The sequence below is a fragment of the Seriola aureovittata genome, chromosome 19 (genome assembly GCF_021018895.1).
Source record: "Seriola aureovittata isolate HTS-2021-v1 ecotype China chromosome 19, ASM2101889v1, whole genome shotgun sequence".
NCBI lineage: Eukaryota > Metazoa > Chordata > Actinopteri > Carangiformes > Carangidae > Seriola > Seriola aureovittata.
The window spans coordinates 15482789-15499727 of record NC_079382.1 but is presented as its reverse complement, the minus strand read 5'-3'; the positions used below and the strand labels follow the sequence as shown (position 1 = coordinate 15499727).

Sequence of the window (16939 nt, the reverse complement as noted above, 5' to 3'; positions counted from 1 at the left end):
TGGATGCTCTAGTGTCCTGTAATTACCACTTGTGGATGCACAGGCCGTTGTTGCCGCTGCTCAGCAAAGCCTACATAGTCTTACTTTAAGTAAGGAGTGAAAGTTAGTATGTCTGTGTTAGTGTGAGATGGATGCATGCTGTGAGTCATTAAATGTTTCTTGAACTCTGGCTGAAACTCATCCAGCCTACCTCTTGAGGTGTTGATTCTCTTGGTATAACATCAAAGACAGGCTGTAATTTGTTTCAACCACTCTGCAGACAGGTTAACTTGTGAGAAGCAATTTACCATATAGCTTCAGATACAAGACTCATCTTTGATAGCTACAAAAAATGTTGTGTAATAATGACAACTGCTGGAGTTCAGCTAAGCTCTCAGTGGGTAAGGTTAGAGCACTCCGCAGTGATATGTGTTTAAGTCATTTATCCGTAACTAAAACAACCGAGGTTCATTCCTTTTGAAGATACTGTACACTGATGAACACGCTGACCCAAGCCAAGCTACACTGCTGCTGCGAGCTTAACCGCTTCACTTAGCTGTGCATCATTAACCCCCTTCCCAAGCCCACAGTGTGTATTATTTTATCATATCATGGCATCATAATGACAGCTAACATCAGATACTTGTATGTCAATATTGAGGCTACATTTGTACGACAACGTGTCTACTGCACTGCAGAAGGTCATGTTTTGTGTTTTTTAATTCAGGTTTCTGTGTTTTATGTTCTGCTGATGCCCTTTTCTACCGTCACAAATGCATTTTGACGTAAGTGCTGAACACGACACTTTTTCCTCCTATTTTTGTGTGTCCATTTAGTTTGTGTCAGCAGAAGGACACCACAGATGCACTGTGGCAGTGGTGAAACAAATTATGGTAATTCGTTTGTTAACCCACTTTGCAGGATGATTCTTAATTATTTGAAAACTGCATTTCAGAGAACTGTCAGCTACATGCGTCAAATATGAATCATCCTGGAATTGATAAAAATAAATTCGACAGTTACACAAGTCACCTCAGAAAGCCACCCAAGTATGAACATTTTCCAAGAAACAGTCTTGTACTGTATTTAGTGGAATTACTGTTACGTGGTTACTTGCTTGTATAGTCATTGGACCTGACCCCCTTTCCCTGTTGTTGACAAAAGCAGTGCATCTGCATGAAGTCTGATCAGACTCACTCTCTCTGTCTCTCTCACACACACACACACACACACACACACACACACACACACACACACACACACACACACACACACACACAGTGGGCAAAAACAGGTGCACTAAAGCCAGCAGGATTAAGTTTTCATTGCATGTCCGATGAGTTGGTGGTCTGTTGGACCTGTGAAGAGATCGAAGACGGTGACTGTCAGATCGGAGACTCTGCACAGTTGTTTCCTAGTTACAAGTTATATTTCCCAGCCTTTGATCGTATTGGGAATGTGATGTTTAGATTAGATGAATGTAACATCTTACAGACTTCAGATCTCTGTCTGCATTTGGTTTCTACATCTTATCACTACTAACGGACCAGCAATACTCACGCCTCTCCTCAGTGTTAGGTTTCCACTTCACCAACATTTAAATTATTATATTGTTTGATTGATTATTCAATCAGCAGAAAATTTGTTAATAAGCTGAATTAATAATGAAAATAATGTACCATCATGTTGTTTTTCTGAATAACTGCTACATTACTGAAGCCAAATGCCTCTGTATCAATAGCAGACACCTGTTTCAGGTGTTTAAATGCCACAGTGTCCCTTTTTCTTTTAAAATAAACCAATTGCTGCTGCAATTGATTATTCTCATTTTCAATTAATATGCCTCTGATTGATTGTTTGGTCTATAAAATAACAAATAGTGAAACATTTATAATTTCTCACACTCTGACTTATGACCATAAAACCATCAAATACTCACATTTGAGAAACTGGTACCAGGGAATTGATTTGTTTGTTTTTGCTTGAAAAATTACTAAAACTATTAATTTATTACACAGTAGTTTCCAATTATTATTCTACTGATCTGTCAATCAGCTTATCATTGTAGCTCTAAATCCAACTAGCATCAGGTTCCCCAAAACCAGGAAAAAGCTTGTCACATTGCTGTGTATATGCGGAATTTGCATTTCAGTGTTCCTGTAAATGTTTTGTAATGATCAGATTGCAGGTGTGCTAAGCAATACGCACTGTAGGGCTGGAGTAAATGTAAAAGTGGATCATATCACTTTGAGGCCAAAACGGAAGCTGCTTTTCATTTGTTAAAGCCTCTGCACAGCCAGGATACACCCACAGAAGTGATATCAGTCTCTTGGCTGATTGGACTTATTCTCTGGACTGTGTGGGTGTGTACAGATCATCTTTAATTGACATGTCCCCGGCTGTTTTGATTTGTCTTTGTTGCACTCGTTTGGCTGGGGCAGTTTACAGCTTTATGATTCTTTTCAGTTTATTATCAACCTTAGGTGAGCTTGCTCGTGCATTATATCGTAGTCAATGTCTGGTAGTCTCCTGTTTGAATTCAACATAACTGGCATTTTGAATGAATACTCTCTGAGCTTGTCTTTGTGATCAGTGCAAAGAAAGAAAGTCCAGAAGCAAGGCAAGATGCAAAGATGCATCTTTTGATAGAATCCACAACTGTGTGCACTTATAAAAGGTTTTACTTATAAAGAAGCTTTTCTAATGATTTCTAACAGACTTTGGTAAAAAAAATTGAATGTGTATAGCGCATGAAAACATAACGTAGGTCCAGATACACATGCAATCATGTCTTGTAGCAAGTGAAGGTGAACCAATGTGATATAATAGCCCTGTAGCTCCAGTTCAGTTGAGAGGGCGATAGCATGAATGGGAATTAACATCACTTTTATTCTGAAGCCCTGAAACATGTTTGCATAAGTGGAGGCTGATGTTTCTCTCCCTAGTGTACAGAAAGACTGTGGGGTATTGATGTGGATGAGCAACACATTATGTGGTAAATCCATATTTTAATGTTAATGTGTTGTGATGTAATTGATTCAACAAACTTTTAGAAGGAATGACTCGGGTCAAATTGACTCTTAGCATTTAATGAGGGCAGGAAATTAAAGGTAGTTTGTGAGACCCAATTTATTCCATTGAACCAACATGGAGATTACTGGACCCGGGTTGATAACTGGGGATCATTCTCTGTAGCCCATTAGATCTTTACACAGAATGCACCCAGGGCAAATGTAACCTGTTCCTATATGGTTAGACCATGTCTGTGATAATTGTTTCACATATCTGGTGAATATTGAATATCCTGCCAAAAGCGTCGTCTGCACTCCTGCCCCTAGCCTACATTCAGTAGGCCAGTATTGATATTTGAGTTTTAAAAAAACTCAAAAAGCACTTTTATAGCCACAATAGCACCGTAACTCTAAGGAGGGTGAGGTTGGTCAGCCCACCACTGTATTCCAGACTGAAATATCTCAACAACTATTAGATGGATTGCCATCATATTTTGTATAGATGTATTTGTGGTTCCTAAAGAAATTATCGAAATATTTCGCTTTGATAAACCCTCTCACTTTTCCTCCAATGCCATGAAGTTGATATTTGTGGCTCAGAGTAGAATGTGTCAAGATTACAACACTTAGGTTTATCTGACAGTTTCATTTTCTGTACGATGAGCATTGCAGCTTCACTGCACCTCTGGCATGGCTGAACGTTCTTACGGGCCAGTCACATGTGTATTCCAAAAACAGGGAGAGCTACAGCTGCCAGTCACTGTGAATGAGACTTGAATATGAAGCCCTGCACCCCCAGCTGAGCTCAACTCAGAAAGTGCTCAGCTACACCACAGGTGGAAGTTAAAGAAGGCTTTAACTTTATGCAAATATCCTCAGGCACCCTGTGAGTGACAGCCAAGTGAGAGCCAATTGCCATCATCTTGATTCCAGCCAAAGCTTAAGCACAGAGTTGTCTACTAGGCTGGACTACATGGAGTAACTTTAAACTTTATTCAAAATAGAGGAAAAGCTGATCATCACAGTCTCTGGCTTCCCAGTTTTCTACAATTTGTCTTTAATGAGTTACCAGGACATTAAAAAAAAGAACATCATTGATGATGTGTCTGGCAGCAGCAAGTACATCAGAAAACAAATGTCCAGTCAGAGCAGGATATGTAAATTACACGCTCATCACAACACATCCCCAGAACTGCAGATTCATGAGTGGCCAGATAGTGCTACTGCCAACTATTGTGTAACCACATGTGTGAACGCACCCCAAGTCTTGTTCATAAACACATAACACATTTTTTTTTTTTTTGAAAGAATTGTGACCAAAATAAGTGCTCTGTGGGATATTTAGAGTTGAAAAATAACCTTGTCATTGTCATCTGGTGCAAAAACTATGTAAGCATGACCCATTACACCAATGGTTTACACCAAAAAAATATCTCTAAAGGCTAATACTGACAATTTAGCTCTGATCATGATTACTACCTGGTTGCGTCCTTGGCCACTTTAACCAGACTGCTGTTTCACCTTTTATTTGAAAAACCTCACCACGCTCCTAAATCAGTCTTAACTACAGATCAGTGTTACTATAAAAGAGTTTCAAATTATGGCTGCCACAGTCCATGAAAACGGGAAAATGTGGCAGTTGAAGCAGAAAACACTTCACTGTTTGGTTGCTGGCTGGCATTAATTCCCACTCTTCATCCAGTTGACCCACTAACCAAAAAAGCTTTAGCCATCAATGAAAATGTCCCCTTCCTACTCTTGTTTTATATGTTTTTTTGGGCTCTTTTCTCTTGGGCAGTACTTAGTTGTGGATGACCACGTTTGTGATGGAGAAGCTGTGATACCTTGCCACATCTCTCTCCTCCGCTAGAGAGGGAGAAAGTAGTGTAGCAATGGGTAGCAAGGTCAGCGGTACACCATTTAGCTGACCACCGATACCGGATTAGACACTGTGCCTGCAGTGTGGCTGTCATCCTGCTACGCTAACTGTGTCATCTCTCAAAGACAATTTCCCTAATGTATTCTATCTGACAGATGACCCATCTCCGTGATATCGTTTATGCTCGTCTCCCGTAACAATGGGGACTTCAGTGAGCATGAAGGCATGCTCCTTATGAAATGACGTTGCCTTCAGGGTACGCACACCCCACACTCCCCTGTGCAAGTGTCACAGATGTGTCATTTTTCTAGAAGTATGCTCTCGATTCCCATCCTCATGAGGATTGACCTTTTTCTCTTGAGGACAGGAGGTGAAACAAAGGCCTAAATTGAACATGGCAACAACTTGTCCCCTTCCTTCCCCTTTTTTAAATCACTTTTTCTAACTGTATCTAGCTCTGTCTTTGAGGATGTGTAATGTTGAAAGATTCAGAAACACCCTGTGCCTCCAGGCTACGGCTAAGACAATGTGTCCATGTGAATTGAGGAACATAGAATGAACAATGGTTACCAAGTTGTTGCTTATGTCTCACACTCAATACATACACCAGGCAACATTAACCAGCTCAAATGTCTGTTTAAGTGGCTGTCATGTTCGTAACTGTAATATAATACAATGAACATAATAGGCAAGAGGGAGCTTCCTGCATTAAATGTTTGCAGATATTGTTAATGCTTGCAGCAAAGAAGTGTGTCCTCCAATATTTGCTAATGAACTTTTGAGTAAATGAGGTGTGCATTAGCATTACATGACTAAATCTCATTGTGAACATGCTGAATAGCTAGCAGCAGGGACAGTGGGTTGAATTTCTTCGTGGAATAAGAGCAGCTTGCAACCGTCATAAAAAACTTTTTTACCATGAGTCATGTAGGAATGATTAATCTGATGGGTTTCTTGAAATGTCTCTCCTGGGAGGAGATTCCTATTCAGTGGAGTCTACACTTGCATGTAATTGCATACTTTTTACCATAAAACGCTCACTGCATTTGGTAATCTGCCCACAAGGTACATAGTTGACATGAACAAATTTTAACGGTTTTATTTCAGGAAACCTGAGCCTAGAACTCTAAGCCTCAGATAACTTGGTGATTAAGAGTGTTTTCGGTTCCTGTTGATAATTTTAGCAAAGTGGAACGATCATCCAAAAGATTCCTTGAAGATGCACTCAGAGACAGAGAGCCTGTCATGTGGTGTTTGGAAAACATTTTTGATGATCTTGTGAAATTAAGCTAAAATGTTCAATATTCTTAGTAGCCAACATTAGACTTTTACCTTGTCAGCTAAGCCCTGTCTAAAGACCCATGAGACAGTGACAACAGGGCTGTGCCCCCCGTCAAATTGTTCCTGATAATAGTGGTATGAATCTTGATGTGATAAGAAGCAATAGTAATATATATTGCAATGTTGAAGGCTGATATTAGAGCTGCAACAATTAGTTGATAAATTAATTGAGCATTCAGCAGAAAATTAATCATCAGCTATTTTAATAATCGATTAATTTTGTTTTAAGCAAAAATGCCTAAAGTTTCCAGTTTCTCCAAAATGAGGATTTGTTGCTTTTCTGTTTTAATGTCATTATAAACTGATACTGTTGGTCAGACAAAGCAAGTCATTTGAGGGCATTTTTCATTTCTGACTTTGTATTGAGATAATGATGAATCGAGTTAATCGACAGTGAAAATTATGATTTAGGTGTGTTGGTATTTCTCTGGCCTCCGTTTACAGTGATAACTCCTTCCACTGCTCTGACAGGCAGCACTTTCTGACTGCTGTGCATCTGGAAAACTTGCTGGAAAGTGTGTTGAGCCATGAGCTGCCGTCACCGATCTTATCTATGGCATAACTGCATATTTAACAGGGTTTTTAATGGTGATTTATATATTTATTCTGACGTGTTGATATGTTTGAAAACATAAAATGAAAATGTTGCCTCATATTTTTTGGTATGTGATGAATATTATTGAAAGTGGCCCTTCCTTAAGGCACTTGCTTTTGGTAACTAGCAATTAAAAAGGTTCACAGGGTGTGACGTGCAGGATCTGGTTCAGCTGAGTTGACGCTGACAATAAATCTTCATGTCGTATAATCACTTTGCTATACTTTATCAAAGCATCACATTGTAAAAAAAGAAAACGTTTTTCAAGTGGACTCAAATGGCTCAATTCAGGAGGAGATGTGCGAGAAGAAACCCACCACACATAATTATTATAGCAAAAATACCTTGGAAATATCATGATGTTTAAGGCCATATCGCCCACAGAAAGGTCTTGAGAATAACTCTATGCAGACAGTCTATGTATTATGTACCATGTATTGTTGTTTGATTCTTTAGCTTCACACTTCTGCTGCTCTGAGAAATCCCTTGTCACTTTTTGCCCAAGTCTGCTTCAGTTCAGCTTCAAGGTGAACCAGTCACATTCATCCCTGCCCATGACTGTGACCATAGGGTACACTGCGTTATTGCTCAACTAGACCCTGACTATTCTTTTCACTAATTTTGTCAAGGCTGCTCCTCCTAAAGAGAAAAAAATCCACCCTTAAATGAGTGGTCTGTTGAGGCTGCTGTCAGTGGAGAAATTACCATATCTGCTTCTGCTGTAATTAATTGTTCTCTGTTTGACTGATCTTGTTCTTTGATTCTGAGGGACTGACACCAGAACCTGACATTAGCCGCGTTGTGACCAAAAACAATTATACATGACGAGTGGCAACCTCAGCCACTCCGGTTGTTGTGGTCCTTTATTTTTTGAAGTCCTGTTTCAGTTTTTTTATCATCTCCCTGACCTGTTTTGCGGCGTGGGAAATGTGTTTGCTCGTTCAGTGCTCGCTCGCTGCAGACTTTTAAACATTGCGGATGAAATAAAATGCAGCGAGTACTTGACCAGTCAGAAATGTTTACCACTGCAGACCAACCCCCCCAAAGTTCCTGAACCTTTGGAAAGTACTACCCCCTGGACCAGGTACTTTTTTGGTGGTTGACCATAATCCTGGAACTAAATTTAGACCCTGGTTCCTGCGGTCGAGGCGCACATAGTTCCTCAAAAGGTTCCTGGTTCCTGTGGTGGAAATGCGGCTATATATCATCTCCCAATACAATGTGATGTCATGTTGTGTGCAACAGAAAAGAGTGGATTAAAATAAGAAAACTATAACTCCCAATAACAAAATAATAATCCCAGATATGTAAATATACCAATAATATCACTGCTTGTGTTTGAAGGTGAATTTTTCCCTGAAATATCTTTGTATCTATATGACTAATTGTGAAATGTGGGGATGTTAGCACTATCTTCTTGTTCTCAGAACCTTTAACATTTTGTCATGCAGCAAATATGCCCTTTATCTTCTAGCTGTCTGGTTTTGCGTCAGTGTCATGTTGTTGCTTAATTAAATGTTAAACTTTGTGTGTAAAATAAGCTTTGGTTAATCTTTATCTGCCAGAAACCCCAAAGTTAACTCCCCCATAGAGAGGAAAGGATCCCTTGCTCCACACCCTGAAGCCTGACTGATGCAGCATTTGCATTACACAGAGCTGAAGCGGGTCAGACTCTCACTGAACTGCGGGGACTCCCAGGAAACGACTGCAGCCCAGCTGAATCTTTCACCTCCTTGGTTCTCTGTTGATATGCAGAGCTGCTCAAGTGTGTTTGAATTGCAAAGGAAGCTCATGTGTTCTCCAGGAGGGCTATTGTTGTCACCCCTCATCTCACATGAGATGCATTTTCTCCTTTGTTGCAGCCTGTGTGTATCCTGTCAACACTCAGCTACAGGTGAATGGCTAGTGAAGTAGCCTGCATGCTCTCAATAGAGGCCTGACGATGTAAATCAGGGAAGAGAGAGCAGACGGGCCAATGGAGATCTAGTCCTATAGGTGCTGATAGAGGCACTGGTCATTGTGTGGTTGAAAGCACTTGTCAAGTAGAAACAGTGTATCAATTTGAATTAGAAACGGTGGCAGGAGTTCACTAATTTACTATGTAGTAGTAAAGGCCTATCCACAGTGAGTGTTTTTAAGTGTCTCCAATCATTAACGGTGTATATCTCTCCCGTCCAACTCATTTATTACGCACATTTGTACAGACACCAAACACAGCAGGGACATTGTTAATTTAAAAATAAAAAGTGTATTTCCTGAATTTGTATTCAACCACTGAATCAGAAATACCCACAGCCACTCCAACAGTAGTAAACAGTGATAACTTTTTAGATGGTTCTCAGAGTATTTCTGAAGAGGTGACTTCTCTCATTGGTTACTTTACCATGACGGCATGTCAGTTGAGATAGTGAGGAGGCGAATTTGTCAAAACTGGTATGTGAATGGAGGACATAGCTTGTAAGCCGGAGAGAGGCGGGTCATGTCATGCTGCCTTCCATGTACTGCGGAAGTCGGATGAGGAAGCTGGGAATGATGTCACACCTGAGTGGACTGTGTTCCAGTTCAAGTCAGAAGCTTGTTGTTGTTGCTTGTTGTTGTCATTGTTAGCAACACCAGTTTATATCAACGCATCACGCAGTGTTTTGTGAATGCAAACACCATATGTCCACTGATAGAAGTCGCACAGTACTATGTGCATAACTGTTTTAATGAGACAGAAGCTCTACTAAACTGTAAATTACTACAGCTTTCAGTTCTGTTGATGCACAGAGCAGCCATCTTGGAGTTTGAGGTCGGGGTCTGGTGAGGTTCTTTCCACTAGTGTAGGAAATCCGACTTCTGAGGACGTTTCAGTTGAAATTTCTGACTTGGGCCTGAGAAATTCTTACTCCTCAGTTCAGACGCACCAAAAGTGCACACACACAGAAAGAGCTCCTTGGCAGAGTTGTTTTTTGACTGCTTTATGGATTTTTGCTGACTTTCACATAGAATTTGGGTCATATCTGTGTAGCCATACTGTATCATTGACTATTGAATCAGTTTTCTCATACATATTTGTTAATCTTTACACTCTTGCAAGTCAGTCTTACCGTCTTAGAGGTGTAAATAATTAGTTGAATGTTCACGTGTAAGTTTTGAGGAAAGGTTTTGTGTGATTTTTTTTCTGTGTACTCATTTAGTGTCAATGCACCTTCATCTGAAGCCAGACCCTATGTTGTGGCTGGATCATTTCAATCATAACAAGCCCACTCTTCCTTCAGTATGCCACGGACATAAAACTGTAAACTGTGATTGACATATATGACTGATCAATAATTGATTTTTAACTCGCCTTAATTTTATTAATCCAAACTATTTGGCTCTGACATTTGAAAGAAACTGGCAGTGAAGTCACAGGAACAGGAAACGAGTCATATCTCCACAAAATTTTGTCTGATCAAAATTGTTCTGTGGGTAGATAACACCTCGATGTACCTGTGTGTGTTTGCAGTGTTCCCTGCTTGACGTGACTCTACTTGGCCCAAAGAACTGCAGCTCGCAGCTATATTTTGCTTTGTATTATTTTTATCTCTTTGACAGCGAACAAAGCGCTGGTTCTGTTCTCAGCTGCACATGGACACCTTATGTTGTTTCACTGAAGTGGGAAACATTATTTATGGATTGTAGACATGCAAATATGCCTGAGCTCCTGTTGTAGCAGGATGTAGACCTAACCTACAGCTTATCCAAAATGTTATAACAGTCAGGGAGCTCCCACACCAACTAGTCTGCCGTTAATGTTATGTCTTGACACAAAGCCTGATGATTACGTCTTTAAACTGAGGATATTCAGACTGTAATCTTTGTTAAGTACCTGCAGTACCTGTTCTTTACTAAAAATAAATTAATGCCGCCTAAAAAAAGAAATGAGTGCATAAGTGCAACTTCAGATATCAAGTAGAGATGTTTATACCAATATTTTGTATCCTTGAAGGTAGTTCGGTACATTTAGTCATTGTAAGGAAAATATAACTGTGTGACTCTGGAAACTAATAATGTAACAGCTAATTTGATTAGCCAGAATGTCATAAAAAATACTCTGATATAATAAGTTGGTTTTAACGCTTCTCAAATAATGCAGGATAAATGCTAACATTGATATACTTCAAAATCAATGTAATACTTTGAAATATTGATTTTGATTACAAGTTGTTAGATATTCAGCCTGTGTTGTCATTATTTCTTTATTTTCAAATATATTCCTTCCTTCCTTCCTACACTTCGTGGCTGCACCAGAAACCACATATGAGAGTTCAGTGAAGTAATGAAAGCTCAGACGGTCAGAGGATTTGAAAGTCTGTGTACTATCTCATAAAATTACAAACCATCCCCTTTTTCTTTTTTCTTTTTTTTTTTTTTTTTGGACAGTTTCCTCTGCGCTGCTTGGTGGCCAATAGTGAAAGTGATTGTGTTACCGTTTCCTGAAACTCACTTCTCCTTTCTCATTCTCTGTCGAAGCACTTTTTTTTTTTATTATTCCCTTTTCACATCAATTAATGAACATGTTTAGTGATGATTAATCCAACGTTGCAAAAATTCACTACCGCGTCTGGAAGTGGCCTGACACTCATTTGGCCACATTAACAGGAAAGTGAAAAGGTTTTTCCAACCCCATAAGAGTAGGTAGGTGCATGGAGATTGCTTTACTACTATTACTTACTATTATTTTGTCTTTGATTAAGGCAGAGAGGATATGTGGATCAGACAGCTGTAAGTCAGTGTCAGGATATTTGTGGATTTAAGAACAAGAGACAACATTTTTAAAAGATGTAACACTCTTGAGAAAGACGTACTGGTTTTCTGTATGTATACTAGATGGTTAAAGTCACTCCTTTCTGACTGTGTTGATGGAGTGAACCACACCTCTCACTCTGATGTTTAAAGCAAACTTGTTGCCTTAAGAACGGAGGGTTTTTGTCCCTGTTGTGTATTTCATACTTTGCATATAAACTTTTAACGCCTTGTTAATAGTTTTCAATGAACTTTGGGTTTTTTTTTTATTTGGAACCAAATCCAGATGCAGTGAAGTGATTTCAAAATTAAACATTACACCAGTGTAGTGTTTTTTAGCTCACTTATTATGAACACTTAAATGGAAAAAAACATGTGGCTGACACAGATCTAGATAAACATAAACGAAAAATTTTATTTTTCTCCCCCAAACATGAGTGGAGTGTTTAACCTGGAAGAGGTGTGCACTCCCTGAGATCTCTATGGAGTAATGAGGATGATGCAAGTGCACACAAGCACAAGGGCAGCACAGTGCAGTATGCTGCTCATGGTTTTACACTATTTCACTGATCAACAGTTGGTGTCCATAACACGCCAAGAAATGTAGCAATCAATCAAGTCAAGCCTCCAGCAACATTTGTAGTTGGTGAGACCAGTGCATTTCAGCTTGTAGATAGATGGATAGATAGATAATTCATCTCAAAGCAAACTGAGGAATGTGGCCTTCATCATGATGAAATGGAGTTAGCGTGCTTGTTAGACCTCAGACATTGACACAATGAGCTTTAGTGACAAACACTGAGTGTAAACAGAAACATTGTTTTTAAGTAAACTCCACAGGGCACTTTTAAAAGAAACTATTTACACAGCCTGTTTAACCAAAATTTGTCTTATTTATTTTGCCTTGCAGTAACGGAGTGGGGTGACGATGTACGGCCCATCTCTGAAGAGGAAGCCATGGTCATCGTAAACCACCAGTCCACAGGAGATGTGTGCACCCTCATGATGTGCCTGCAAGACAAGGGCACGGTAAGAATAGAGAGAGATGTGTTGCCTCATTGTATCTCTTTTAGGAAATCCAAGAATATAACAATGTTAAGGTTGAACTGGGGTGACATCAGTGTAACTTGAAGCCGTGCAGAAGTTTGAGCCTGCAGGGCACTTTGCACTCTCTGTATTTTACTGGACAGGATGCTTTCTGAGCAATTTTTGTGTTTCTTTGTTACTTCAAATAAGGAGTTCATGTAGAATTGTACACATTGATCTAAAAAAACCCTCTCAGCCCAAGTTAAATATGTTTGTTTTAAGGATGTTTGTCAAAGGTTAGCCAATGTCTCAGCTGTCACTTTGTTTAGCCAAAAGATATTTGCACAAAGGAAATTGTTTATAAGAACAAGTTTCAGTTCAAATTAAAGTTCCTCTTTTGATTATCTTACACTGCTTGTTATCAAGTTCTGCTGTTCAATTCAGTCATTTTGTAATGAAACACTCTTTATTATTTTTTATTATTTTATACTCAGTGGTTTTGCCCATTTCACATACTGACTTTTTGGTCGTCCCCAGAGGAGGAGGGAGTGTTTTGTGTAGAACAGGAGAGAGTAATGAGATGATACCTTTTTTTTTTTTTGTGACAACAGTCAAGTCAGTAGAGAGATTCAGCAGCGTGAAGCAGTGCTGCGGTTTGCTGCATTCAAATTACAAAATGTGAATTGAAGTCTGTCAGTGTCAGGCAGCCAACAACAGATGTGTAAAGATCCGAGTGGTGGCTGCTTTGCATTCCTTCATACAGATTATTGTCAACAGGTGTGGCAGCGAAACATGTCCACGCAACAGTCCACACACACCTTCCTCTTTTTCAAAAGGATACTATTGGATAATTGGATTACTACTAGGATGATTTTACGCAACTACTTTTCATTGGAGAAGACACGCCATGCACACCCACAGAGTTCACATAGATGTCTGGCACCATAAACAAACACAGATCAATGATAAACTCTATATTGTGTAAATAGACATATTGACATACGAAATAAGTCATTAGAGACAGAATTGGAGCCGTGAAAGCTGAGAGAGTTGGATTTTTAAGATTTCCACTGTACCTAAACACTGAAGCTTTGTTTGTAAAGGCATATGTCATAATTTTGGAAAGGTGTGATATATCTCATCCTCACTACTATGTGCCTTTACAACGTTGTTCTCTCTGAGAATTTATTTGGGGGATGGACACTGGCTTTGTGTGGTAATATCTTTAGTTCATATTTATATATCATATGTTTAGTTTGAACATGACAACTGATTGGAAAGTCATCAGCTAAGAAGGGTCCGACTGCAGCCTGTAGCACCTCAAGCCATGCCGTGAGGTGTTAATAAGTCTATGTTTTACTATTGATATTATTCATTCATATTTGCTTGCGTAATTGCCTAGGTTGATATTACAAACATATTTTGATGTCAATTTTTCACATACAGAACAAGCTTGTGTTTCAGGAAGAAGATTGTTGGCAGCAGAAGTGAAGTTGAAAATAGAATATCGAGAGAGAAAAGTCACATTAACTGTCCAGTCTGACACTTTTCACACAAAGATTTATTGATTTGACAAAATCTTCAAACCATGCAGCCTGCTGTCCTGCTGGAAGGTGTGTGTAGCTGTGATGATGTGTGTTTGTTTTTTGGCTGTGGCTGCCACTGAACTGGAAGTTGCCGAGCTGAACTGCACAGACATGATGACATGATCCGCCTCAACAACTGCATCCCTGGCCCAGTTTATCCTCTTAGCACTGAAAGGACAGTAAGCCAAAGCTGCATCGGTGCAGGTCATGAGGGTGGAAGTGCTCGGAGGGGGCAGTATCAGTTTGGGGCACTGGCACCGAAGCCAAAGTCATGTGCTACTGCTTACAGGAAAATGTGGGACTGAGTAAAATTTTTGTGGGGTTTGTCACAGATGTTATTGTATCTCTTTTTCAGGTGGTACGAAAAATGATGTGGTTGATGGACCATGTGTTCAAATACACCAACTTTGGCCTAGTGTCCTTGATCCATGGGGACTTCTTCATCAGACAGGTAAGACTGAGAGGGATGATGGCTGTGGACAGACATGTGGGAGGGCTTCTCAGCCCCGCTGGGTCAGGCTGACCCTTTGTTGTGAGGGCAGCTGGAACAGAGCAGCCAGCTCCGACACACCTACACAAGGAGCCTACAGGGCTCCTACGGGTCAGGAAATACCTGAAATATGCAAGTTTTAGAGTTTGATTATTGACAGATTAATCGACAGAATATCATACAAGTGGGTGAATCCACTCTCACAAATCATTTGTAATAACTGTATGAGCTGGGCTGTGCAATATGGGAAAAAATGTAATCTTGTTTTTTGTTGGTTTGTTTTCAGGGTCAGTTCACAATTTTAATCAATTTATTTTCCTGCAAAATACAGGAAAATTATGTCATAACATTTCATAGGATTTAATGCTGAAGACAGTTGTGAAAGAATAATGAAGCACCTGCAACAGTGCAAGGCTTTCATTGTCATGACTATTTGAAAATACCACACAGCAATGGACTGTTAATATCAGACTCCTCAACTAAGTACAGTACAGACATTCACTTTAATGATCAGTTTCAGCACAGGTGAAGCAGAGAAGAGTGTGCACTAATTCATCTGCTTCTTCTGTTTGTGCTTTGTGACATCAGTCTGATATCTGCAGACAGCTGCTAGTTAGCATTAGCTTACTAGCCTCAGTGGGGCTGTTTGTTAAAGTCACGACAGTCCTCGGACTGTAGCAGGTGCATGCATATAGTGTGACTGTTCGAGTCGCAGTGTACAGTGACTCAAGACAGCTAATGAAGCCAGACAACATCTTTGTTACTTTATGACTGAAAACAAACTTTTGTTCAAACTTTTGTTTTTACAATGTAGGCACTTAAAATATTCACCCAGCCCAAACCACTGTATGACAAAATACACCAGTTTAAATATTTGATGCTGTAGATGTTGGTAAAGAGCTGATCTGTTTTCTCAGTGGTCAGGTTTTCTCTGTGGGGCTAAACAGTACAAAAGTTTAAAAATATCATTACTTCTTATTAAAGGACAGCACTGCTGATGGGTTGCCTCCATTAATAACGACACGTGTTTGTCCATATTTGATTTTGTCTGAAGATAAATGAAAAAGCCCACACATCCTCTCTCACTTTTTTTGAGCTGCAGAAACGCGATGACAAGAGGGAATTCAATTTTTTTGGGTCATGGAAATGCTTCGCTATGGAATTTCACATCAGGCACTGTGCCGAGGGTGAAGCACCATGAGCCTGCTAAAGTGGAAGGCCTGAGCAGGCTCACTCATTTCTGCCATCTTCCTCCCTGCGTGATTCCCCTCTGGCATTCAAGTGTGCGCATTCTTGACATCCTTCCCCAGAATACTTCACACGTCCACACAGCACAGCAAGCATCTGCCCCAGCCTCCCAAGCATCTGGTGACCACTCAGGCTGGCAGACATGTCTCCAGCATCATTATGCACAGCACAACACAGCATGCTTTTGATGGCAGTCACACAGTTACTTATGGTATGGGGTTTTAATTAAACTTTTTCTGGGAGCACACGTGTGCTTAACTTTTTAAAATTTAGAAGAACCTTAGATTAGAGGCATTATTCAAGGATTTTCAAACCCACACCGTGTAAGAATTCATATTCTTAATACACTCAAAATCATCACATCAGTGACCAGCGGCCAACCTGGCCAACATGTGATAAACACAAGTTCTTACAAGAAGAAATTATAAGAATGGGATCTAATAGTGGTCTAGTGAGTATTAACAGCTTTGATGTAAAGAAAATCCAGGATAGTTTTTTACTTGTTAAATGGCAGCAGGCAACAGGAAAAAAGTTAAAGCATTGCTGTGTTTGATCCAAAGACATTGTGCTAATAAAGTACCTCTCCATCTAGTAAATGTTCGCAGTGATTATCCCCTGACCAGTGGCTACTGCATGCACACTCTCTGTATCTATGTATATCCTTGGTTCCATTTGACTAAAGCATGTGGGAGCGTGGCTGCAATAAAGCTGTTTGCTTGAGAAACAGGTGGCCTAACATCAGAGACCTTGAGTGGATAAACCCAGTGATAATACAGTTGAATCCAAATGCAAGACACCATTCTATTAATTTAAAAAGAAAGGATATTCTTCTGACACTGGGAAAGCAGGAGAAGTAACTCTCCTTCTCCCCACTACACTGACAGTCTGACTCTTACAGACACAGATTTGAGCACATTTCCTTCAATCCACTTGGCTCTTAAAGCTAGAGTAAAATCACAACAGTCTCGAGGTCATGTATAAGTTTGTGATCTCTCTCTTTCTCTTGCGTTCTAT

The 16939-nt window shown here is 39.8% G+C and overlaps 1 protein-coding gene across 1 annotated transcript in view; it reads left to right on the top strand.

The window, feature by feature from the left end:
• Positions 1 to 16939, top strand: part of lpgat1 (lysophosphatidylglycerol acyltransferase 1) — a 48805-nt gene that overhangs the window by 5871 nt on the left and 25995 nt on the right. The window contains exons 3-4 of the mRNA XM_056363208.1: positions 12486 to 12604; positions 14543 to 14638. Of these exons, the coding sequence (XP_056219183.1) occupies positions 12486 to 12604; positions 14543 to 14638 (215 nt within the window). The remainder of the gene's footprint in view (positions 1 to 12485; positions 12605 to 14542; positions 14639 to 16939) is intronic.